Here is a 26,347-nt window from a genome sequence, read left to right as displayed (position 1 = left end):
ATCACAGAAATATCTCTACATTGACTTCATTCAACATGATGCATTGCTTTTTAAATTCAGAAGTAAAGAGACACTCTATTTGAACAACGACCTGAACCTGAATTGTGATATTACTCTTATGTGTTAAGGTTGAGCACTGTTTTATTAACGCTAGTCAGCTCCTCATTTATTACATTCCCATCACTCGAGTGTGCACAAGCATGACAATTTACTCAGAAGGTGGAGGATGAGAGAAATTTCATATGAAACGGCTGGCGATGCATCTCATGCCATCAAATAAATGACCCAGGAGAGGTCATAAATCAGCGGGGCTCAGCCATACACATCTCTGGAGCTGAGAAGAAAAAGAGAAGGAGGAAGTGAATAAGTGAAGCTGACGGCCAGAGGACTGACAGGACACACCTGAGCACCTGCGTATGATTAATATCAGCATCGAGACGTGCCGGTGTTAAGTACTCGGAGTTCCTGCTCAATTTATAGCTCCTATCGTAAGCTTCTCCTCCTCCTCCTCATTCCCTGTCATCCCCCTACCATGGTCTTCCCCAGCTGTTCTACATCTGGATGAAGGCCCAGGAGAGAAGAAGCGCTATCCATCTCTCCTAGGACAATGGTGGAGAAGCGATGCACCCAGCAGGTGCTCTCTGAAGGTAAGAGCGCTCTAAATCTAAAATTAAACAAAAACCTTTCTTAACTTCTGTGTTACAGAATGTCCCAACGTAGGGACACAAAGCGATGTCAAGGTCTGTATCAAGATATCTGTATCTGTATTCAAATTTAAACCTGGAATGGGTGTGATCTGAGCCAGAAGGAGTATTTTGAACATATTTTAAAATAGTTTTCTTAATTGTCCTGAACAAGGAGCTACTAAGAATGAATAAATGAATGAATGAATGGCTGTAAATTCATCATGTTCACCATTGCAATATAAAATCAATATTCTTTCACAATATACTTTTCTGAGATTTTTTTGTAACATTTTTTAACTACAAATTTTGTAGCGTAAAATTTGAATTTTATTATGCAGTAAATAAACATTTTTAATCATTAGTCTTTAATGCTGCATTATTTTTTTTCTGTCTGTATATTATGTCTGTATGGTATATTATTTCTGTCTGTTATATATATATATATATATATATATATATATATATATATATATATATATATATATATATATATATTTTTTTTTTTTTTTTTTTTTTTTTTCATATTATGAAAAATAATATTTTTTGTTGTTTGTTTTTTGTTTTTTTTAGTTTTTTAATCATATTGCCCTGATTAACGTTCTTGTTAATGAAAGCTAAATGCAAAGCTTTATATTCCCTCGCATGTTGAAAAATTGAACCAACCAACCAACTAACCTCTGGTACATATCTGTATTAAAGAATACTCTAGATATCTGTTCATTCTGTATAACGTATTCATATATGGTTCCATCTCTAATCCATATAATAGTGCTTTCATGCCGTCACTCACCAGGACTTTATTGAGTGTGATATACTTATATGGATTTCATGGGGTGAATAAATTGCTTTTATTAGTCACACATGAGATATCAGATGCATATCTAATAAAAAATAATCCCACCTGAAATGTGAAGCTATAGAGAACATGCCCTGAAATGCAAACTCGTCAGCCTTTTTCTTTCTTTCTTTCTTTTTTAAACGTTGGGATTTAAAATACGAGCCTATCGTCTTAGGAGGACTATATGCAAGTCTACCAGATGCTTCAGAATCACACTGAAATATGGATCTGAGCTCAGGGATCTGAGCTCCCAAAGCATATTAAAAAAAACCTGTAAATTCGCTGGAATAAGATGAGCAAGTCTTGGTTAACATGCTATCTGCCTATTCACACCCAAATCCCAAAAGGACTCACTACCTGCAAACCATCTAACACTGTCTTCACACGTCTGATACACCACAGTGCTCTTATAGCTTCAATCTTACAGTGCTGCATGGATTACATCGACCTCCGGCATTTTTAACATGGAATATGTAGGGTTTTGTTTGTCACCTGCTGATTAAAATGATTCAGCAGCTGACATGAAAACCTGCTCAGGTTTTCATTTTTACAAGTTAGTATGGTTTTATAAACCAAAAACTATATGCCCTTCAAATTGTCACATAAGAGGAGTTCTGGAAACTGAAGTATGCATTACTTAGTAAATATTTATTAAATAATTAAAAAATAAAAGGGGAAGTATTTAGATTTAAATATTATTTTCCACCTGCTGGAGAGCACAATGGCCTAGTGGTTAAAACCTTGCACCTTTGGATTTGCATGGGTTCTCCCTGTGCTTTAGGGATTTCCTCTGTGTACTCTGGTTTCCTTTCCCTTGATTAAATAATCTGTGATATGGGAATCACCACACGTTCCAACCAGAAGCCGTTAATGACTGCTAAACTGCATGCAGAGGGCGGCCCTAAGAACATCTAGGGCCAAACTGTCCTGAGCCATCAGACGAGCAAAACGCACACACGCCCAGACAATCCACAGCCACTTCCAGGAAAGTGGAGACAACTAGCAGTGTCCTGCCTCAATGTCTATCGTCATTAGGCACATCAAGACCCAGTCTAATCCGTGTACCATCCAATCCGCTCCACGGATGCATCATGGCCACTTCATTGCCACGATCCTTCATGTAGCCCTCACACTTGAATGCTGACCATAGACTTCAGTTCAGCATTCAACACAATAATCCCTCACCACCTGATTGAGAAGCTGAGCCTGCTGGGACTAAACACTAACTAGATCATGGACTTCCTGACTGGGAGACCTCAGTCAGTACAGATCAGGAACAGCATCTCCAGCACCACCATGTGAACAGCAGTGGGCTGAGCACACAGCCCTGAGGAGCTCCAGTGCTCAGCCCATTGCCATTCATTTTGCTGTCTTATGACTGTGCAGCAATGCACAGCTTGAACCATATCATCAAATGGTGGTGCTGGACTGTGTTGGGTCTCATCAGAAAGAATGACGAGTCAGCATACAGAGAGAGGATGCAACTGCTAACAACCTGTTGATAAAACTAAAGAGATGGTTGTTGACTTCAGGAGAGCATAGAACGACCACGCTCTGCTTAACATCGATGGAAGTGAAGAGATCTGTAGAGATCGTCTGTAGAGATCGTCAGGAGCACCAAATTCCCTGGTGTTCATCTGGCAGAGAACCTCACCTGGTCACTCAACACCAGTTCCATCACCAAAGAAAGCCCAGCAGCATCTCTACTTCTTACAAAGGCGGATAAAGGCAGATCTCCCTCCCCCATCCTGACTATGTTTTACAGAAGAATCATTGAGCGCATCCTGAGCAGCTGCATGACTGTCTGGTTTGGGAATTGCACCACCTTGGATAGCATATAGTGAGGACAGCTGAGAAGATCATTGGATTCTTTCTTCCCTCTATCACGGACATTTATCCCACCCGCCACATCCGCAAGGCCAACAGCATTGTAGATGACCCCACATACCCCTCACACACACACTTCACCCACATTCGGAAAAAGGTACCGAAGCATTCAGGCCCTCACGTCCAGACTGTGTAACAGTTTCTTTCCACAAGCCATCAGACTCTTAAATAATTAACTGCACTCACACACACACACTCAACTGTATGGACTGCACTGACCTACACCAAATACACACTCTTCCAGTATACATCCATGTCAACAGCACCACCCATATCAAACTGTTCACAGGCTGTTTTGCACACTGCTTTTGCTCTTTGCACATGCTGTTTTGCACAATTAATTGCAATACATCATATACTGCTGCTATTACATTGAATGTTTATTCCAGTATTTTTGCACATGTACTGTAGGATATACAGTATATACTTTGGTCGGTGCTGCTTTTGTGTATTGACTTTTGTGTAATGTCTTGTAGTCTTTTGCACTTTATGTGGCTAGGACCAACTTACTTAAGTCCTTAGCCCTGTGTTGTTCTATATAGCTCTGTCTTTGTTCTATGTAGCACCATGGTCATGGAGAAACGCTGTCTCAGATCTCTATGTACTGTGTCAGATATATATGGTTGAGATGACAATAAAAGCTTTTTGACTTGACTTGACTTTGTGTGCAATTGTGTCTCGTGATGTGCTGGCACCTTGTCCAGGGTGTCCCCAGCCTTGTGCCCCAAGACCCCTAGGATGGACTTCAGGCTCCCCACAGCCCTGTGTAAGTGCTAATAAGTGCTACAGAAAATGGACTGATGGCCATCCCACATGCTGTGCAAGAGCATTATGGGCATTTTAAGGACTAATATCAAACCAAATTGATTATGTCCATTTCACTTGTCAAAATATGATATTACGTGTGAGGAAATCATACGTAGCGAGCAAAACTTTAGACATCGTTATGCAGAGTGGTTTTACATGATTAATTAAGTATATTTCTTAAATTTGAGGTATCAAAATATATCATAGGCTCTCACTCTCTCTCTCACTCATTTTCTACCGCTTATCCGAACTACCTCGGGTCACGGGGAGCCTGTGCCTATCTCAGGCGTCATTGGGCATCAAGGCAGGATACACCCTGGATGGAGTGCCAACCCATCGCAGGGCACACACACACACACACTCTCATTCACTCACGCAATCACACACTACGGACAATTATCCAGAGATGACAATCAACCTACCATGCATGTCTTTGGACCAGGGAGGAAACCGGAGTACCCGGAGGAAACCCCCGAGGCACGGGGAGAACATGCAAACTCCACACACACAAGGCGGAGGCGGGAATAAAACCCCCAACCCTGGAGGTGTGAGGCAAACGTGCTAACCACTAAGCCACCGTGCCCCACCATCATAGGCTGTTGTCATCTGATGGGGTTTTCCAGGTTACTAAAATTTGACGACATTGACGAAATTTGAACACAACAGCACCTGTAGCTTTGAAAGCATAGCATTAGTAAAAATGTTTGAGGCCCATGTCCAATTATGTAATTAAAATCACCTACAAAGGACACTTTATAGAGAGATACACAGGTAGAAACCTTAGCTAGCAAATAAAAGTCTTAAATGAAAGATTCAAGTCACTTTAGCTCTTTCATGGATAAAACAGGCCTTTGTAATGTCCGTTAAATTTACTGATTAGAGCACAACACTGAAGAAATGTTCTAGACTGTTGCACAATGTATACAATCATAGCATGGTGTGCTGTCTTTGTTTTATGTAGCACCAGGGTCCTGGAGAAACGTGGTCTCATTTCACTGTGCACTGCAACAGCTATATATGGTTGAAATGACAATAAAAGCTTCTTGACTTGACTTGGAAGAGACAGCACAACATGCTAACACACACACACACACACCAAACAAAATGATCAGATTTTATTGCAGCAAAGAAATTTGTCTTAACTTCCTTTCTCCCAGGTATTGCCATTATGTCCTTGTTCAGACTCCTAATACAGTCTAGTGGAAAAATCTGCAGCCTCCAACACCAGTTATTCTCTTTATCATCTCATTTTGGATTTCCACACTGGACTAAGCAGCTGAATTAGAGGGTGGGTCGAGGTGGTTGACTCAAGCCAGGTGCTCCAATTAGGCTGGATGAGCTCCAGCACAGAAAAGCACATTGCCTCCAATCACAGCCGCTGGATATGTTTCCCATCGACACACCTGCTGGAGTGGACTCACATCCCCATATGGTGCCCAATGATCTAAGCACATTCAATACACACTTGAGAGTCAATAATTAAGAAATAGCAAAACATTGAAAAGAAAAAAAATTGGAAAATTGCAAGCAAACAAACAAAAACAAAAACAACTTAAAGAAAAGAGCTTGGTTGTAAGGAGGATATTTTTGTGCACAGCATAACATTAAAAATCGGTTCATTCCTTTCCATCTGCACATTTGTTTCGTACAGAACATACTGTAAATTGTAAGCTGTGAAAGCTATTAGTCCCAAGCAGCTGAGTTTGTGTTATTAATAAGGACATTCTCACACATACCTCTGTAATTATTCAATGAAATACTAATATTAATTTGTTCTATGTGAACTCTTAGCTGTCCAAGTTTTGTTCAGTCTGTGCCCTCTGTAGCATCAAATAACTGTTCCTGGCTGAGGGGAGAGGAACATGATGTGATCTGTTGTTGTTGTTGTAGCTCATTCACCTCAAGTTCCGACATGATGAGCGTTCTGAAATACTTTTCTGCTCACCACGGTTGTAATGAGTGAGTGAATTAATATGAGTTACCATAGCCTTCCTGTCAGCTCGACTTCAATCAATCAATCAATCACTCACTCACTCATCTTCTACCGCTTATCCGAACTACCTCGGGTCACGGGGAGCCTGTGTCTATCTCAGGCGTCATCGGGCATCAAGGCGGGATACACCCTGGACGGAGTGCCAACCCATCGCAGGGCACACACACTCTTCTATCAATCAATCAATCACTCACTCACTCACTCATCTTCTACCGCTTATCCGAACTACCTCGGGTCACGGGGAGCCTGTGTCTATCTCAGGCGTCATCGGGCATCAAGGCGGGATACACCCTGGACGGAGTGCCAACCCATCGCAGGGCACACACACTCTTCTATCAATCAATCAATCAATCAAAATTTATTTGTATAGCACTTTCAACACCATAACAATGGACCAAAGTGCTTTACATGATAAAAATCATTATATAAGTCATAAAAAGTACAATCATAAAACACATCAAACTAACAATAAAATAAAAGTACAAAAAATACCATACACAGTAATTCGGGAAAACATACCAATCATACAGCAAAAGCCTTAGAAAAAAGGAAAGTCTTCAATTGTCCTTTAAAACTATCCAAAGAGGGAGCCAATTTCAAAGACAACGGTACAGACATCGACATATGATCATTTACTCTCAAAGAGCGCAAAGTTTTGTATGGGCTCAACATGGCTTTAATGTAGTCAGGAGCCTGTTGATGTAAGGCCTTATACACAATGATCAGGACCTTATATTCTATTCTATATAACACCGGAAGCCAGTGTAAAGAAATTAACACAGGTGTTATGTGATCTCTCTTCTTAGTGCCAGTTAAAAGCCTAGCAGCAGCATTTTAAACATACTGAAGGCGAGCTATGAGAGATGCATTCAAACCCAGGTATAGTCCAACCTCGTAGAAATAAAAGCATGACTTCTTCTCTGAACTTTCTCATCAGCAATGCATATCCCTTGCAGAGCTGTCGCTCACTGTAGCTTTTTTGTTTTTTTTCTTTTTTGCACCATTCTGTTTTTAACTCTAAACACCGTTGTGTGAGAAAATCTCAGGAGATCAGCAGTTTCTAAAATATTCAAACCAGCCCATCTGTCATCAAAGTCACTAAGATTGATCTTTGATGTTTGAGGTGAACGTTAACTTGATCTGTACCTGCGTGATCTACTGTATATAGTGTACATATACATTAGTGTTCCATCCCACCGAGAAATTGTCTTATCAGACATTTTCTAATATTTCTGTGAATTTGTAATATTTGTTTTTTCCTTTAAATTTGTATGCATATATTTCCTCTATATTTCTATAGGAAATAGAAATACTTGTGAAATACTACAAGTTCTTAAATCCCTGAGTGTCTAATTTCACAGGAGTCACCTGGCTTGAGTTGTGAGTTAAATGAATAAATTATCAAACAATCTTAAACTCTCTCTCTCTCTCTCATTTTCTACCGCTTATCTGAACTACCTCGGGTCACGGGGAGCCTGTGCCTATCTCAGGCGTCATCGGGCATCAAGGCAGGATACACCCTGGACGGAGTGCCAACCCATCGCAGGGCACACACACACACTCTCATTCACTCACGCACTACTGACAATTTTCCAGAGATGCCAATCAACCTACCATGCATGTCTTTGGACCGGGGGATTAAACCGGAGTACCCGGAGGAAACCCCCAAGGCACAGGGAGAACATGCAAACTCCACACACACAAGGCGGAGGTGGGAATCGAACCCCCAACCCTGGAGGTGTGAGGCAAACATGCTAACCACTAAGCCACCGTGCCCCCCAAAAATCTTAAACTACATGTCTGTAAACATTTCTCCATCACATATTATAAATGACCTAACATACAGAATCGCTCTAACTTTAAATAGGATTCGCATACACCATGTCTGATCTAACTAGTTTATATTAGTTCATACACAGCTCTTCTGTAATATGTCCAATAAAATATCATGAAAGTGCAAATTACACCATTACAATATTAACCCTATAGTTCTTACAGGAAATACAGTTTCTAGTAATTGGACAGTAAATGGTTAAAACGGTTGGAAATCCTTAAGACAAGACAAGATATTTTGCTTTAAAGTACACTGAGGATTGTGGATGGTCTCAGGACCGTCATGAAATATCCATAACAAAAAAAAAGCTCATGGACTTTGAAGTGAAGACATCCCATTATTCTCATTACAGGAGTGCATGGAGAACACACACACACACACACACACACACACACACACACACACGGACCTGGAATGCATTTTGGCAGTTTTGGGTCATCCCTCATTTTGTAAAAAAAACAAAAAAAAAACCACTCCATGTTGTTAGGAGCAAGAAAATACAGAAGAAGCAGAAACTTCAAAGAACGAACAAGCTTTAATCTTGCGGCGCACTCGGAAAGTTTCCAGGGAGTGTGAAAATTACCAGGGAGTGTGTACAGGGTTTTTTTTTTGTTTTGTTTTCTTTTCTTTTTCAAGACTTTACCTTTCAAACTTGCAGAGAGTTGGATTGGAAGTTTTTCATTTTGTAGCAGACAAAAAAAAAAAAAAAAACAGACAATGAAATCTCTGATGCACTTTGAAAAGGAAGTTAATACATAACTAGCAAATTATAGAAAATTACCAGTTAGAGAATAAATTGTTTTTTTGGGTTTTTTTTTGGTATTATTTGCTACAAGATGTGTGGTAGGTGGTGAGACAATTTTGCAGGTACATTTTCTCTTTGTTAACCCGCTTGTCATTTTCTTTTAGACGAAGTGTTCTTTCTCAGAAGAACAATAAATAATAAAAGAGAGGCCTTCATAGAGAAAAACAGAATAAAGACCAGAGAATAGAGATGGAGATAAATGGAATCTTTCCATGTTTATTGCTAGTATATTATGTTTGATAGGTCACATGATCTGTAGGGAGCATGCTCAGTGAGGAAAGCAGCTGGCACCATCACAGTCCAGGTAACGGCATCTGGACCTGCGATTTTTTCTGGAACATGCAGTGCCTGTGGCATTCTGCCTCGACTGGCCCAACATCTGGCGCATACAGAGGGGGATGAAGAACGTCCTTGAGGAATGTGTCCATTATTGTTGTTAATCTCTTTTTCATCCTCTTTCTGTCCACCAAAGCATCACTCATCACCTTATTACACATACGAGTGGCTACATACATCTGTATCTGTTTTTCGGATTTGAATTGTAGGTTTAAAGTTTGAATCATTATTATTATTATTATTATTATTATTATTATTATTATTATTATTATTATTATTATTAAATGGGGGTACGGTGGCTTAGTGGTTAGCATGTTCGCCTCACACCTCTAGGGTCGGGGATCGATTCCCGCCTCCGCCTTGTGTGTGTGGAGTTTGCATGTTCTCCCCGTGCCTCGGGGGTTTCCTTCGGGTACTCCAGTTTCCTCCCCCGGTCCAAAGACATGCATGGTACAGTAGGTTGATTGGCATCTCTGGAAAATTGTCCGTAGTGTGTGATTGGGTGAGTGAATGAGAGTGTGTGTGTGTGCCCTGTGATGGGTTGGCACTCCGTCCAGGGTGTATCCTGCCTTGATGCCCGATGACGCCTGAGATAGGCACAGGCTCCCCGTGACCCGGGGTAGTTCGGATAAGCGGTAGAAGATGAATGAATGAATGAATGAATTATTATTAAATGTGAACCATACCCCTTTCTAATAGAAAACACTGTTAAATAACAAAGGCTGCTAGAAATGTATATAAAATATACCAACATATTGCAGTCCAGAACTTCCTCAACTTCAGCTACAAAACTCTGTTGAAAATTTCTGGCAAGGTTACAATTTCACGTGATCGAGTAAGCGAGCTAACAACGATAGCTGTCTAAAAATATTTCTAACAGATTTAGTTCAGTCTTTTGTTACCTTCCAGAAAGATTAAAAGAATTCACAGGACACGGTTCTACACACTTCATACTTTATTTATAAATCCCTTAAGGTTGTCATTTAAAAACAACAAAGGATTTCTTGTTAATGAATGAAATATATTTGAACACCCAAGCAGAGATGTGATTTTGTTTGATCAGGTATCTTTTCTGAATTTTGGGGCAGTTTGTATAGAAATATGGTAAAGACTTTTCAGGATATAAAATAAGAAGAGAGCTTTGATCTGGAATGGTTAGAAATACAGGAGAAGAATTCTTGTAAACCTGAAATCACCTGTATACAGTAGAAAGATGATTTTGACAAAAAGTCACTTTTTTCTTGGATTTCCTCATAAATATTATGCATTCAAATGTTATTAAGAAGGAAATTCAAGACTTAAAACCTTTGTGGTTCAAAGCTATGAGCAGCACTTAAGAAAACATTGCAGGCAAAATATTTCCTTTCATGTCTGATTTTAATCCCATTCACTCGAGCTGTAACGAATGTCAAATAACGCTCTCTTTTTCGTCCACATTATCCATGGTAGGTCTGACTTTTATCCTCAGCTATTCCGCTTTGTATAGCTAAAGGCATTTGAGTCATTGTTTGTGACTTTCGAGCCCGTCTGAGGTCGATGCACAGAGGCACAGTGCCTTCTAGAGGCAGAGCTGAGAAGAAGAAGCAGACAGAAAGGCAGAGGGAATTGATTGTGCAGCCATCATGCTGACAATGCCATAGTGCGGTGGCAGTGGCTCGACGGGAGATACTTCATTCAGCATAAGATGCAAGACAATAGATTGGCCTGATTGGAGAGTGCTCGTCTCACTTCAACAGGGCTTCTCTGTGTGACACCGAGTGGCTGTTTTTCTCCCTCTTAGACACACAGTCTTTAATCCAGCAATCAATGATACTCATTTTAATATACCCACTCCACATGGACTCAGAGAGTGCAACTTAGTGGAACCAAAGTCAACTTGAGTTCTAGTGCAGACATTCAGAAACAATCTATTTCGGTTCATGTCTGAGAAACACACATAATATGTAAAGTACAAAACAACATAATGTGAAGACTTACTATATAAGAGCATGTTAGTTAGTTAGCATGTTTACCTTGCACCTCCTGGATTTTGGGGAGTTTGATTCCTACCTTTACCTTGTGTGTGTGTGTGTGGAGTCTGTGTGTCTGTTCTGTCCATGCTTTGAGGATTTCCTCTGGGTGCTCTGGTTTCCTCCCTTAGTCCATAATGTTGTAGTCTGACAGGTATCTCTAAACTGTCAGTAAATGGGATTGTCGTTGTGTGTGTGTGTGTGTGTGTGTGATTGTGCCCTGCGATGGTTTGGCAGTATCTGTTTCATTATTTGTGGGGAAAACATAATATAACACTTGTACTAATTTATAGGAAATTTACAAATATATATACATTCATTTTGAATGTAGTGTTAATTATCCACATGGACAGATAATTCATTGACCGTCATTGTCAACATTTTCTTTTTAAAAAAAAAATCAAATCCAAATCAGAATGAAATTCACAGTTGGACTGTGACGCACAGACAACTTTCCAAAAGTCCCTGAGCTCTTCCTAATGACTGCTATTAGCAACCATTCACCTACTTTATCATTCGAAGCATGTGAATTATGGATTTGAAACCTCCTCTTTTTCTCAACCGTAGTCGCCCTGAGCATGTGAGGCTGATAGGAGCTTAAATAGTCTAACAGACAAGAGGTGTAATGAACAAGCACTCCAATAGATCATCCGGAGAGGAATTGCCAACATCACACTGCCCGTACTGAGCTCGGTAAATTAAAATGCATGCGCAGCTACTTATCATATCATGCTTTCCCCATGAGAAAGTGCAGAGATACGGCACCACAGGCTATAATCCTGTTCGGTAATCATATCAGCGCAGACCTCCTAATTAACATATGGCATACATGTTCAAAACGTACCGATGCAGTGCTCTCCATACGTTTTACTGTGCTGTAGCTTCTCCTCTGACAGCAAGTCTTCCCTGCCATTAATGTCAATCAAAGCAGCTATTCTTTATTCAGTGCAATGCTTTCAGATAGAAGGATCAATAGCAGCTGGTGTTTTTGTAATATCCCTGAAACACTGATGCATGAAAACAAGTGTGTGCTGGATATGCTTGTGTGAAATGAGCCTAACAAAACAACGAAGTGAGGGCTGAGCTCTGTATTAACAAAGTGTTCTTTTGCAGAGGAGGTACACACACACACACACACACACACACACACACACACACACACACACCAGACAAGGCCTGAGGCAGGTATTCTGCTGCAGGGCCCAACATCTGCTCACTGGAATAATGCATATTTTATACAATACATAGAGTGAGGAGAAAAAGAGAGAACGAGGGAATGAAAGAGATAGGGAGTGTATGAATATCTATCTATCTATCTATCTATCTATCTATCATCTATCTATCTATCTATCTATCTATCTATCTATCTATCTATCTATCTATCTATCTATCTATCATGGTCAGGGTCACAACACTAGGCACTAAAGAGGAAAACAACCTTGAAAGGAATGCCGGCACAACACAGAACACCACACACACTCAATCTCTCTCTCTCTCTCTCTCTCTCTCTCTCTCTCTCTCTCACATACTGGATGTTTTTGGACAGCGGGAACATAGAGCCCAGTAAAACACACACACACACACACACACACACACACACCCCCACACACACACACACACACACACAAAGTAGCCCGAGTTTAGAGTCTAACCCATGACCCTAGAGCTATGAGGCTGAAATATTTGATATAGATTGTATGCTTGTATTGTCATAGTATGGTTGAATTCTTGATAAGGTTAAATGATAAATGAGACAGGTTCATATTAATGCACTTGTTCTTGTAAGTTATTGTTTCTATAGCAACAACTGTAGCTGTGCTGCTTCATGAAAATAATCCGCTAGAGATGTACATACTACGCCACCTTTTATTTTCCTGTAAAAGCATACCATGTTGTCAGAACCTGCTGCCTCTGTGATGCAGTCAAAAGTCCAAAATCGATGGAGGTGGATGCTTTATAAAAAATTTAAAAAGTAGCACCGCATTACTTATTTCATAAATGCATTTCAGTTCATATATCTAACAAAAGTATTGAGGAGAAAAAAAATAGATAAATTTCATGGCAATTATTCAATATATTTCTATTCCACTATCATCCTAATGGCAAGTGTGTTAATGGCTAAAAGTAAAAAAAAAAAAAAAATGATCCATGAATTTACAGATTTTTAAAATTTAAGTGAAAGACTTGAAATTTAGAATCCATTTTTGTTTTCAGCATCATATTTTGTTTGAAACATAATTATTACTTTCTTGTATTTACATGTATTTCCAACACCCAACACCAGTCTATATTTATATCAGTTGTTTTTCAAGTAAGAATACAAATCACAATTCAGCTGAGTAAAATTTCTATTTTAAGAAAAATGAAAATAAAAGATGCACAGGCTCCCCGTGACCCGAGGTAGTTCAGATAAGCGGTAGAAGATGAGTGAGATGAGAGAGAAAATAAAAGATAGCTTTTGCAGTATTAAAAAAAAACAACAAGAAAAATCGAATATTTCTCAACAAAATATTCAGACCTAAACACAACATATCGGTAACATATAACATTTTTAATCCAGCGAAATTACAAAGAAAAAAATGTTACCCAACACAGCCTGCCTATTTCCTCCTGCCCGTTTTTCAGATAAAAATGTCTAATCGAGTTTGACTGAAGACTGTATAATTAAGTGACTCAATCCTTCTTTCACACCGGACATTCTCACAGTTGTCATTACTTTCTTTAGTGCACTTTTCCCTGTACTTCAAAACTCATTGAAACAAAATGTCACAATTATGCCCTTTAGCTAAAGCTTTAATTATTCATCAATTAGCGTTTTCCCTTATTCCCTTTTTTTTTAAATCTGATTTTTCATTCAGTTTGCAGAGATGTATGGTTCCCCTGCTGTTAACCAGTCCAAAATCATTAGTTTCTGGCTCTTGCAATTAAAGCTGCTGCATTATTCATCAGACCCAGCTCCATGGACTGTGCTCAGAGCTCAGAGGGCCTGCATGGGAAATTAACTTGGAGAAATTAAATTCTCTCAGGTTGAACAGAAGAACTAAGGGTAGATATGGAGAAATGAAGACTGTTCTATGGAGAGCGAAGCTACTGAAATGTATAGAAGATCTACTGCACTTTTAAATATGCGATTCTGCTCGATTCGAAATTGTAAAATATGTTTTTCATCTGAACGAAATGTGATGAAGTAGAAAGAGAAATATTACTGGGATCAATGATATGCTAAATGGATGGATGAATAGACTCAGTGACTTGTTCCTTAAATAAGGTTTCATGATTAATAGCACTATTGTTGTTAAAGGGGGGAAAAAAGATTCTAATTAACTGCAATGTATTTTAGTGTCATTGGTACGAAGTCAGTGATGTTCCTCCTAATTAAGCTAATGGCTTTCATATCTTTCTGCTCGAAATAAGCCAAATATCTACCCAAGTCCAGAACAGACAGGAACTATAGGTTATTGCCAGTGAGTATCTACTGTACGAACACAGTTATCACACAGTATATTCATTTTACAAGCAAATAAGAGTAGCATTGAATTATATATTTTTTAGATATAAATAAAGAACAAAACTGATTTAGCTTTAGCTAAATTTTTCACTATTTATCACTACGTGACTTAAAGGAGTCCCATTTGCTGCTTAGAAAATAAATACTGCATAATAGTGTGCAACTAAAATGTGTCAAATTATATATTATTATTCATTCATCTTTAGTAACCACTTATTCTTGGTCAGGGTCTATGTTGATTTAGACTCACTTCCAGGAACACAGGACACACACGCACACACACAGGCACACGGCACACACACACGCACACACACACACACACAATGTAATTGAGGATTAATACATTAAAAAACATGGTTAAATGTAACTTGACATACATTTATATGACATATTTTTAATATGTTTTACAATAAGTGTTCAAGCATCATATGTAATAACTGCTACGAACAATTTAGTTACTTAGAATAATAGTAGCTTTACCACATTCACGGGTTTAACATTTGTGTATTTGATTATTTTGCAAACAAGATGGCAATGAGAGGTTTTGTTTAAATGATATATATATTTTAGTACTTCATTTAATATTTCAGTGCATTGTGTACTTTTTGAGTGTTAAATATAAAGACTTTCACAGTTTTCCTTCAAGGGAATAGATCTTTATGCCCCATGTCCATGTGCAGTAATAAATCTGAATGGAAGAACTACATGAACTTTCACAGAAAGTTCTTTCACTACAATGTCCAGAGCCAGTGAGTGATCATACACTGCCATCTGGTGGCTGAATATATAAAGGAAATTTTATAGAAATGAAAACTGGTCTGCAGGACAGGCTTAGAGGAGACATAGAACTTGAATGGACATGGACATGAACTGGTAATAATAATGAGAAGTATAAGAATTATAAAGCCCCTCCTATGGCTTTACTTTAACGACGCTGTAGTAAGAGTGGCCACTCTTGTTGAAGCAGGAAGAGGAACACAGCAGCACTCGAACTGGAATATTCTTGGAATTTTTTTATCCCCATGTCCTAGGAAAAGTAAAGACATGCAATGACACATTCTGTATAAACTGCCTAAGAAGAAATATGTAATATTTTACTCTATTAATCTGCTCCACTATTAAAATATACTGTTCCCCATTAGTGTGGGTGCTAAAGCCTGATACACAAACACTTCTACTGTTGTAGGCCATCCACCTCAAGGTTCAGCCATGTTGTGTATTCTGAGATGCTTTTCTGCTCACTGCGGTTGGAAAGAGTGATAATTCGAGTTACTGTATTCTTGCTGTCAGATCAAACGAGTCTGTCAATTCTCCTCTGACCTCTCACGAGGTGTTTCTGCCCACAGAACTAACTGGATGATTTTTGTTTTCAGCATCTACTTTAGAGACTATTGTGTCTGAAATTTCCAGGTTATCAGCAGTTTTTGAAATACTCATCTGGCACCAACAAGCATGCCATGATCAAGTTATAGAAATAGCGTTTTTCCTATAGTTTGTTTGATGTGAATGTTAACCGAAGCTCTTAAAACCACCTGCCTATTATTGTGAGGGTAGCCACCAAAACAGCTGTGACCTTTCCCATTGCACATTTTTCCTTATTTCATCATTTCCGACTTCAACTGTTCGAATGTTCACTAGCTGCCTTTTATATGTCTCCCAATCACTGGTGTTGTTGTAACAAGATATTCAATGTTATTCACTTCACCAGTCAGTGAAATGTTATTGCTGATCAGTGTATGATTTTCTGACTCATGCAGCCAATTACGAGTACGACAGGTGTTCCTAATAAACTGGCCGCTGAGTGTATATGCACATTGGCAAATGGATTTCTTTCTCATATTTTATTATGAAATGTTTAATAGTTTACATTTTATCAGCTTAATAAATAACCTTTTCTCATTCGTGAATCAGGAGAGTTAATAGCATATGTGTACCTTGCGCAAGCTGATGAACTGTACACACTCCACCCAGGGGGTCAGAAAGGGTTCAAAGCACACAGCACACCTTCCAAACCGAGAGATCATCGCGTGTACATCTGGAAGGAGAAGTGAAGCCCTGGACACCACAGACGACTTATTTAAGTGTTCTTTCAGGATGACTCTGGCAGCAAGTTCCTGTGCAAGTAAACAATGTTATCAGTTGTCAAAGTCCCCACCTGTTCAGTTCCTATTTCTCCTTCTCTCCTGCTTCAGTCTGAATTGTGATTTTTACCTCCTGTTACTTCTCATTCATTTCATTCTCTTTCCTTAAAATTCTTTTTTTTTTTAATTTTAAAATTAAAATTATAGTTATAGTGATTTGTAATTATAAAATTAAAAACATGACTATGTTTGGGGTTGTATGTAAAGCAGAGGTGGGAGTAAGTCACACATGTGCAAGTCACAAGTAAGTCTCAAGTCATGAATGTCAAGTCAAAGTCAAGTCGAGTCATTTTTTAATATTTGTCAAGCAAGTCTCAAGTCTCAAATTTGTGACTTAAGTCTGACTCGAGTCAAGTCGAGTCCCCATCTCTGAGTCATTTAACTCAAGTCCAAGTCAAGTCTCAAGTCATGAATGTCAAGTCAATGTCAAGTCGAGTCTTTTTTAATATTTGTCAAGCAAGTCTCAAGTCTCAAATTTGCAACTTAAGTCTGACTCGAGTCAAGTCATATGACTCGAGTCCCCCATCTCTGACGTATAGTAGTATAGTATCGTTGTACAGTAGCTCACCTTTAATGGTAGAACTTCCTCCTTTTTACAAGAAGTAAACAGCTTCAACTGAACAAGATCGTTTCCTTCAAAGTATAATTCTTCCAGCTCAAGAAGGTGGAACTGATTGATATAAAAAAGGCTAATAAACAGTACGCTGCTATATTACATGCCGACTTTAATCATTTATACTGTAGTGTATAACTGTAGGTTATATAAGACTTTAAAAAACGACCGTTTCTACTGAGATGCTGTTATACAAAATGAATCGACTTTGAAACCTATCAGAATTGAGAATTCATCAGTGCCTTAAGGTTTTACTCTCTTTTAGTGGGATTCGTGTGAAACTTTCATTCCATTCAATTGTATTCGCTAAATGATCGTGGTGTTTTACGCTAATTGTTTCATCATTTTTTTATAGTAAATGTTTGTGAAAATATGTCAAGGACTTACATTGACTGGAAACATAGACAGGTGGTTACCTGCAACATCCAACGTCTTCAGATTTTTCCATCCATTTATTCCCTTTGGATAAAATTAGAATTGTTCTGATTCATTCCAAGACTCATGAATTAAAGATACATAAAAATAAAACAAAAAAACTGTTACCTCAGAACCCACCTCTGGTAACTGTTTAAGACTGTTTCTAGCCAAGCTCAGTTTCCTCAGATGTATTAACTTATACAACTCCTGTGGGATTTCACTCAGCTTGTTCCTGGATAAATTTATCTCTGTCAACTTACTGACCAGCCCGAACTCAGCAGGAATCTCCTCAAGCTGATTGTCTGCAATACTGAACCTTTCCAAATTCGAGAGGCTGTAAATAAAAGCATTCGAAAGCGATTCGAATGAGAAGCCGCATCTTGGGTCAATATCACACTCGGTATGAAATCTGGATAGATAATTCACCTCTTTATAGCTGGAGGGATGAGTTTGATTTTGTTATGGTTCAGGTTGAGAAGGACGAGGTTTGAAAGACTCTCTGAAATATAAAAAGAAACTTGAATTAAATTAGAAATTTGTATATTACAATACGTTGTGTACATTCGGTAATTAACTCACATTACAGTCGTTAACAGAATTATTATATATAAGCAATCTGGTCTAAATATAATAAGTATGTTATAATGTACCGGGGATACGATGCTTATCAGAAATATTGGCACCCTGAAAATTTATATATAAATTTATTGTAAGTGATGTCTCGAGCTCAGGTCATTTATTTATATTTTTTATCATTTTTTTATTTATTATTTTCATTCATTTATTGGTTTTTCGAACCCACGGTTTTAGAAATTGTAATTTAAAGAATGTGTTTTAGAGAATAACAATAATAACATTTTCAGTATTTCTTTTCTGATTTAAGACTTGAGACTTTTCTACAACTTTGTTAAAGATCTGTTTTGATAGCTTTTATTCTTCATGATGCTTTTGGAAGTATTTTCTTTAACCGGTTTCTAGAGTTCCAGGTTGTAACTCTAGAAAATCTGGAAATGTTTAAAGTAAACACTCAGTTATAATGTCATTCCCTTGTTTCTGTTTAAAGCTTACAGAAGACTTTTTAGTATGTCTGTACAGTAGTGACTCACCCAGAACCTCTACATTCAGTGTGGAAATCTGATTCCCAAACAAATACAACTTTTTCAAGCTGTGAAGATTCTTCAGGACCTCTGGCATCTCCTCAAAAGTGTTATTTCCCAGGTTAAGTACAGTCAACTGAAGCAACAAACACTAAAATAAACAAACATGTATATTTGTTGATTTAGACACAATCCTGTTCACTCACCTGCCACATACACTGCAGCTCCACAGGCAAAGTCCTGAGGAGATTGTTGTTTACATGGAGCTCCAAAACCTGAGGTAACTTTACACCATCTTTAAACAGCTCCTTTAGGTTCCTCGAGCTCAAATTTAACGATTTTGCCTTAGCTCTAAGTGCTCGAATGACCAAATTATTAGCCATTTGCTAAAAACAAACTCAAAAATACTTCAACATAACGTTCCCATAGAAACGGTCCCATAGCAACGCACTGTCCCACTAATAGGTATGCGTGTAAGTCTGTAACCGCTCTATTCTCCCCTCTAGTGTTGATGAGAAGTATTGACGCTCTTACTTTAACGTAACACACACACACACACATTACAGACATCTTTGGACTGTGGAGGAAACCAGAGTATGCAGAGGAAACCTCCTGAAGCATGAGGTGAATCAAATCATCAGTTTCAACCTAACTCTATCCTTGTCATCCTCTACTCTCGCACCAGTTACCTTCATGTCCTCATTTAACACATCCATGTATCTTGTCTTTGTCCTCCTCTTTACTTCTTACCTGGCAGCTCCTTCTCCAACATCCTTCTACCAATATAACCATCTCCCTCCTCTGTACATGTCCAAACCATCTCAATCTATCCTCTCTGTCCTTGTCCCTAAAACAGCCAACCTGATCTGTCCCTCTGATGTGCTGATGTGTTCCTAATCCTGTCCATCCTCATCACTCCTAAAGAGAACCTCATCATCCTCATCTCTGCTACCTCCATCTCTGCCTCATGTCTTTTCCTCACTGCTACAGTCTCTAACCATCTTATTTTGAAATTATTTATAGAAATAACTCTATATCTTAAAATTAACAATGTAATGCTATACAAAGCATTATGTTCCTTGCACCTTATTTTAGCATGATGGCATTATTTAAAAATAATAAACAAATACATGTTTTTTGGTAATATTCAACACCCCACAGTCTATGTTGTAAATATGAGAGGATATTCGAATTATATTTTACTTCATCAATCACCACCTCATTTCAACATATTTGGCACCACGACATCTATCAACAAGACTCATTTCTAGAATAAGATTTGACACAAGACCATTCAAAAAAAAAAAACAACAAGAAATGCAGCATTTTTTTTTACGTTTTTTTTTATTCCAAGACAAGCTTCTTTATAGACTATCTCCTCTGACGTAACAGCTGCACATTAATTATGACCTGGGTATAGTGCACATCAGGAAAATTCTGCTAAAATAGCAAACATCACTTGGTTCTTCCGGAAGCCACCTCCTCTTCTCTGTTTCAGCATCTAATATAAATCTGGAGCGACCAAAGACACGTGTTTGAAAAAGAGATTTCTTTTTCGCAGGACAACTGACTTCAGCTTTGTTCTTCACCCGCTGCATCTTTCTGTGGTTCCACAGAGTTGTAGTGCTCGCCCAGTCCATACGCATGCCTCATGTAACTGCACAATGTGAAGGACAGAAAAATTCACCATATTGTCACTGAATACAAAAAAATATATATAAAGAAAAATGAGGAAAATGTATTTTAGTTATGTTCAGATATTTACACAAGAGTGATGGGAGACTTGTCATACTCTTCACCGATAACAATCGTAGCAGAATCCGCTTGAATGACCTCTATGGGTAACTGGAGGACGTGCGTCAAGGCTCTTAACTACGATGAGAAGAAAACAGCATAAACAATGAAAGAGCGTCTAACAAGACAAAACGAGATCATGTGTAAATAACAAGAGACCTAGAAAAGCATTAAGTGTAAATACAGATATAAATATTGCCTTGAATTTATCACTTAAGTCACAAATAATTCATAAGTCATTAAGTTATTAATTATTCATTTCTAGTTAACTATTTATTGAATTATTCACTTCTAATTAATCTAGTTATTTTGACATTTTGTTATTTTGAGTTGTCTCTCTTTTCAATATAATATCATTAGAAAGATTTCTATATTTATTTTATACTAATAGTCTGAATAACTCTTGTTAATATCTAAATATCAAGTCAAAATAACTTCATATCCCTGAAATAAGAAGTTATTTACATTCAGCTTTGACTTAAGCACATTATATTCGATCCTATCTTATATTACAAGTCCAATTAACAGAATACCAAATTCATCACCATCCCACAATCCCACAGAAGAACTGACCGTGGCTTATACGCCTCAGAGTGAATCCTGAAATGCAATTTAAATAAAAGTTTTAGAATTCTCACCTCTAATTGTCCTCCCCAAGCTGCTGTTTCTGCAACGTCACTGCAGTACTTCTCAAACTCCTCTGTTTACAGGAAGACAACGGGATTTTTAGTCTTTATTGTAACAGACATTGTCCAGGAATTCTAGTGACTGTAACTCATATAATTCAACTACTAACAAATTATGATGGCTTTCATTTTAATAAACACAAAATATTGTATTCTCTGGAAATGTCTGTTGTTCTGATGGCAGCTGAACACCAGCCTGTCAGTGATTACTTTCCTAAAGCAGCATGCATCGCAGGAGGTGTAAAGAGTAAGGACTGTCGGATTACCTTTATTCAATTTTATATCATGATATCTTCCCAGCATTTTACAATACTTGAAAATACAAAATCACAATCCTGTATATATATATATATATATATATATAGTCGCTGTCGGGCGGAATCCTCGTATCTCCAAAACTGTTATTCTCTCTCTCACTCTCTCATTTTCTACCGCTTATCCGAACTACCTCGGGTCACGGGGAGCCTGTGCCTATCTCAGGAGTCATCGGGCATCAAGGCAGGATACACCCTGGACGGAGTGCCAACCCATCACAGGGCACACACACACTCTCATTCACTCACGCAATCACACACTACTCACACACTAATTTTCCAGAGATGCCAATCAACCTACCATGCATGTCTTTGGACCGGGGGAGGAAACCGGAATACTTGGAGGAAACCCCCGAGGCACGGGGAGAACATGCAAACTCCACACACACAAGGCGGAGGCGGGAATCGAACCCCCAACCCTGGAGGTGTGAGGCGAAAGTGCTAACCACTAAGCCACCAAGCCACCGTGCCCCCCCAAAACCGTTATTTTTCAGGAAATTAAAAAAATGCCGTACCTTATCTGCAGTGCACAGGGTTTAGTATGCGTTGCAGTGGATTCTCTTGCGCTAAATTCCTGTCCTCAGACGAGCACCAGAACTAGCGGGGGTCAAGATTTTTTTTTCTTTGGGCCCAGTGTTTTGAAGACATTTACCTCAGAAGACGTGTTGATTCGTTGCGACTCTTCTTGAGGAGAAACATGCCGTGAAGTTCTCCCGCAGAGTGAGGAAGAGGTGGACAGTTGAAGTGTCCAATGGAGTTATGAGATTTGCGCTCAAGCTATTTTCAAGACTTTAGATTAATAACTTGTGAAAATAACAGACCCACGTGGGGACTGACCAATAGCATCGATATGTGAAAAAATATGAAATTGACCAAATTTGGACATACGAGGTTTCCGCCCGACAGCGACGAGATATATATATATATATATATATATTTATTTAATTTTTTTTGCACAGCTCCTTTAAGTCTGAACCAATAAAAACATAGAGACAAAATCTAAATACTAATTAGTGTATGACTAATAAGTGATTATCGTCACTTCTGTTTGTTTAACTCTTTCACTTTCTGGCTTAGAATCACTTGTACACATAAGGACATCTATCTGTCTTTTTTCCCCTCAAGGTAATTTGTATTCCTTCTACTTCTATCTATCAAATAGATTTATTCAAACTAACCAACAGAACTAGCAGTCTAAATGTGCATGTATAAAAGCACTCGTATGCCCTTGTAGGCTTTAGTGCTGCCGCTCACCTGCACTGTACATTTCCCCGGTACTGGGGTTGGTAAGGAAGGGCAGGAAATCATCCTTGTGGCTCCTCATGTATTGAGCCGTTTGAACTCTGAGTTCTTGGATCTTGAGAGAACAGACGCGTCCTGTTAGCTGATCCTCTACTGCACGATACATGCAATGGCCATCAGATGAGATCTCTTTAATCTGCAGCTGCTTCTCGGCCAGTTTTTGTGTTAGTTTTAGGCTTTCCTGATATCTAGATCCCGACAGATTCTCTACTTCAGCTTCAGCGATGCGGTTCTCTCTCTCCTTCTCCTGAGCTGCTTTCTTGTCCTAAAAAATATCCCACAAAATACAGAATCACCAACACGACCTTCATCATGTATTGATAGTGACAACGTTGTTACATTCTTGGATGTGATTGGTCAGAAAGTGTTGATTAATTTCTTAGAACATCCCAAATCTGTCATGACTGCTAGCTGAAAAGAAAGAGAGAGAGAGAGAGAGAGAGAGAGAGAGAGAGAGAGAGAGAGAGAGAGAGAGAGAGGAGAGAGAGAGAGAGAGAGAAAGGAGAGAGAGAGAGAGAAAGGGGAGAGAGAGAGAGAGAGAGAGAGAGAGAGAGAGAGAGAGAGAGAGAGAGAAAGGGGAGAGAGAGAGAGAGAGAGAGAGAGAGAGAGAGAGAGAGAAAGGTGAGAGAGAGGGAGAGAGAGAAAGGAGAGAGAGAGAGAAAGGAGAGAGAGAGAGAGAAAGGAGAGAGAGAGAGAGAGAGAGGAGAGAGAGAGAGAGAGAGAGAGAAAGGGAGAGAGAGAGAGAGAGAAAGGGAGAGAGAGAGAGGGAGAGAAAGGAGAGAGAGAGAGAAAGGAGAGAGAGAGAGAGAGGGAGAGAGAGAGAGAGAGAGAGAGAGAGAGAGAGAGAGAGAGAGAGAGAGGGAGAGGGAGAGGGAGAGGGAGAGAGAGAGCGAGAGAGAGAGAGAGAGAGAGGGAGAGGGAGAGGGAGAGGGAGAGGGAGAGAGGGAGAGAGAGGGAGAGGGAGAGGGAGAGAGAGAGGGAGAGGGAGAGAGAAGTCTGCCAGAACAACTCACCCTTCTCTTTTGAGCTTTGGATATTTTGGTCTGTTTGATATCTGCTTGCTCTACACCAGACACATTTATACCCTCAACAGCATCAGTAACCTCATCAACCTGCACATAATAATCAGACAGTTCTTGTTATCTCCACAGCTCACAGAATCATACACAAAAATCACAGAACAGTCAATAGACACCACCTTTACTTCAGCAGGGGACATGTGGAGCTGTCGGAGCTCATTCTCATGCTTTTGATTCAGCTCAGCTTCTAGCTTGGTGACGTCCTCGGTCAGCTGCTTCCTCCTTTTCTTGTCATTTTTAGGTACAGCATTTTTCATACTCTGGATTTTAGCTACAGAAGATGGAAACAGCACAATATATATTTACTTAGCCATACTGTAGTGTAACTCGAGAGTAATCATGAAAGTAAAAATTTATGAAAGTAAAATTTAGTTGTGTATAAAATAAACAACTTGTTATATGGCTTCAGTTTCATTTATATTGTCTTGAGACATTACTATAGCAATGTGTTCTCCTGATGTGTGTTAGAGGCTAAACTACATCAAACTAACATCACACAGCACCCTCTAGCACAAGACACACACCCCACATTCTCCAACCCCAGTTAACTCCATCTCCTGAAATACACTGTATAAAACACACACACACACACACACACACACACACACACACACACACACACACACACACACACACACACACACACCCAAGTTAACCCCATCACCTGAAATACACTGTCACGCCAACCCCAGTTAACCCCATCTCCTGAAATACACTGTATAAAACACACACACACCAACCCCAGTTAACCACATCTCCTGTAATACACTGTATAACACACACACACACACACACACACACCCAAGTTAACCCCATCACCTGAAATACACTGTCACGCCAACCCCAGTTAACCCCATCTCCTGTAATACATTGTATAACACACACACACGTTAACCCCACCTCCTTTAATACACTGTATAAAACACACACACACACACCAACCCCAGTTAACCACATCTCCTGTAATACACTGTAACACACACACACACACACCCAAGTTAACCCCATCTCCTGAAATACACTGTCACGCCAACCCCAGTTAACCCCATCTCCTGTAATACATTGTATAACACACACACACACACACACACACACACACACACACACACACACACACACACACACACACGTTAACCCCACCTCCTTTAATACACTGTATAACACACAAACAGAAACACACACATACACACACCAGTTAACCCCATCTCCTGTAATACATTGTATAACACACACACACACACACACACACACACACACAAAGCTAATAGCTAATCTAAACTGATTAACAATAGATTAAAACAATTTATTGTTTACCTTTTACTCACAGATCTATTTGAGATCTAGCTTTATGCTATAGAATAAAATAGAAAACTGTATTAAAAAACCCTAAATGACGGAAATAAACCCATTAGCTGTTGGTAACAACAAAGATTTGTAAAGCCAAATGAAGGAGTTTCACCTTGTAGCTCTTTCTTCTCCTTGCGATGCTGTTTAGCTAAAACTTCCTCTGCTGTTTCCTCCATGTTACAATAACGAGCTTAACTCCACATCACGTTAAATATTACATGCATGAGCCATTACACAGTGATCACATTGTGTTCAGGGTGTCAGGTCTGTGTCATGCTCTCAAAGGATGCGTGAACTCAGAAAATAGAATTGTCAGCATGGGGGAATACAAATTTCAAAATAAAAGTTCGACACTTTCACTATGATGTCCTCGAAATTCAGTGTAAAAAACAAAAGAAAAAAAACGTGGGACACACACACACACACACAAAATTATTAATGACATTGTGAAGTGCACATGAAAAACATCAAATTATTTTTTTTTTTTTACTTATTTTTTACTTTTTTCTTTCAACACTTTTAGAAAATATAATTGTCAACAATGGGGGAATAAAAATTTAAAAAATAAAAGTCTGTCACTTTTAAAAGTCTCTCACCATAATGTCCTCAAAATTCAGTTAAAAAAAAATGACACACACACACACACACACACACCACTTTCCAACCCCACCTTTTGTAATTCTGTATAAAACACGCACACACACACACACAAAACCCTATTTAGTGACAGTGTGAAGTGCACATGAAAAACGTCTAGTTTTTTTTTTTTAAACTTATTTTATTACTTTTTTCTTTCACCACTCTCAGAAAATATAATTGTCAACAATGAGTGAATCGAAATTTCAAAACGTGGG

The 26,347-nt window shown here is 38.8% G+C and overlaps 2 protein-coding genes across 2 annotated transcripts; both read right to left on the bottom strand.

Annotated features, from left to right (window-relative positions):
* Window positions 1–15,628: 15,628 nt before the first annotated feature.
* Window positions 15,629–19,354, bottom strand: lrrc69 (leucine rich repeat containing 69). Its single transcript, XM_060864867.1, has 8 exons — window positions 19,178–19,354; window positions 18,981–19,107; window positions 18,301–18,373; window positions 18,013–18,208; window positions 17,845–17,916; window positions 17,413–17,514; window positions 16,638–16,817; window positions 15,629–15,730 (listed from the first exon to the last, which is right to left on the bottom strand). Exons 1-8 carry the CDS (start codon window positions 19,352–19,354, stop codon window positions 15,629–15,631), a joined length of 1,029 nt encoding a protein of 342 aa, XP_060720850.1.
* Window positions 19,355–20,322: 968 nt separating this feature from the next.
* On the bottom strand, window positions 20,323–25,797 carry otud6b (OTU deubiquitinase 6B). Its single transcript, XM_060865683.1, has 7 exons — window positions 25,606–25,797; window positions 24,266–24,417; window positions 24,081–24,179; window positions 23,020–23,332; window positions 21,404–21,465; window positions 20,737–20,843; window positions 20,323–20,628 (listed from the first exon to the last, which is right to left on the bottom strand). Exons 1-7 carry the CDS (start codon window positions 25,667–25,669, stop codon window positions 20,544–20,546), a joined length of 882 nt encoding a protein of 293 aa, XP_060721666.1. The 5' UTR covers window positions 25,670–25,797; the 3' UTR covers window positions 20,323–20,543.
* Between the last annotated feature and the right edge of the window lie 550 nt (window positions 25,798–26,347).

This window comes from Tachysurus vachellii, chromosome 3 (assembly GCF_030014155.1).
Source record: "Tachysurus vachellii isolate PV-2020 chromosome 3, HZAU_Pvac_v1, whole genome shotgun sequence".
NCBI lineage: Eukaryota > Metazoa > Chordata > Actinopteri > Siluriformes > Bagridae > Tachysurus > Tachysurus vachellii.
Note: the sequence above shows the minus strand (reverse complement) of the source record. Positions and strands in the feature narration are given on the sequence as shown.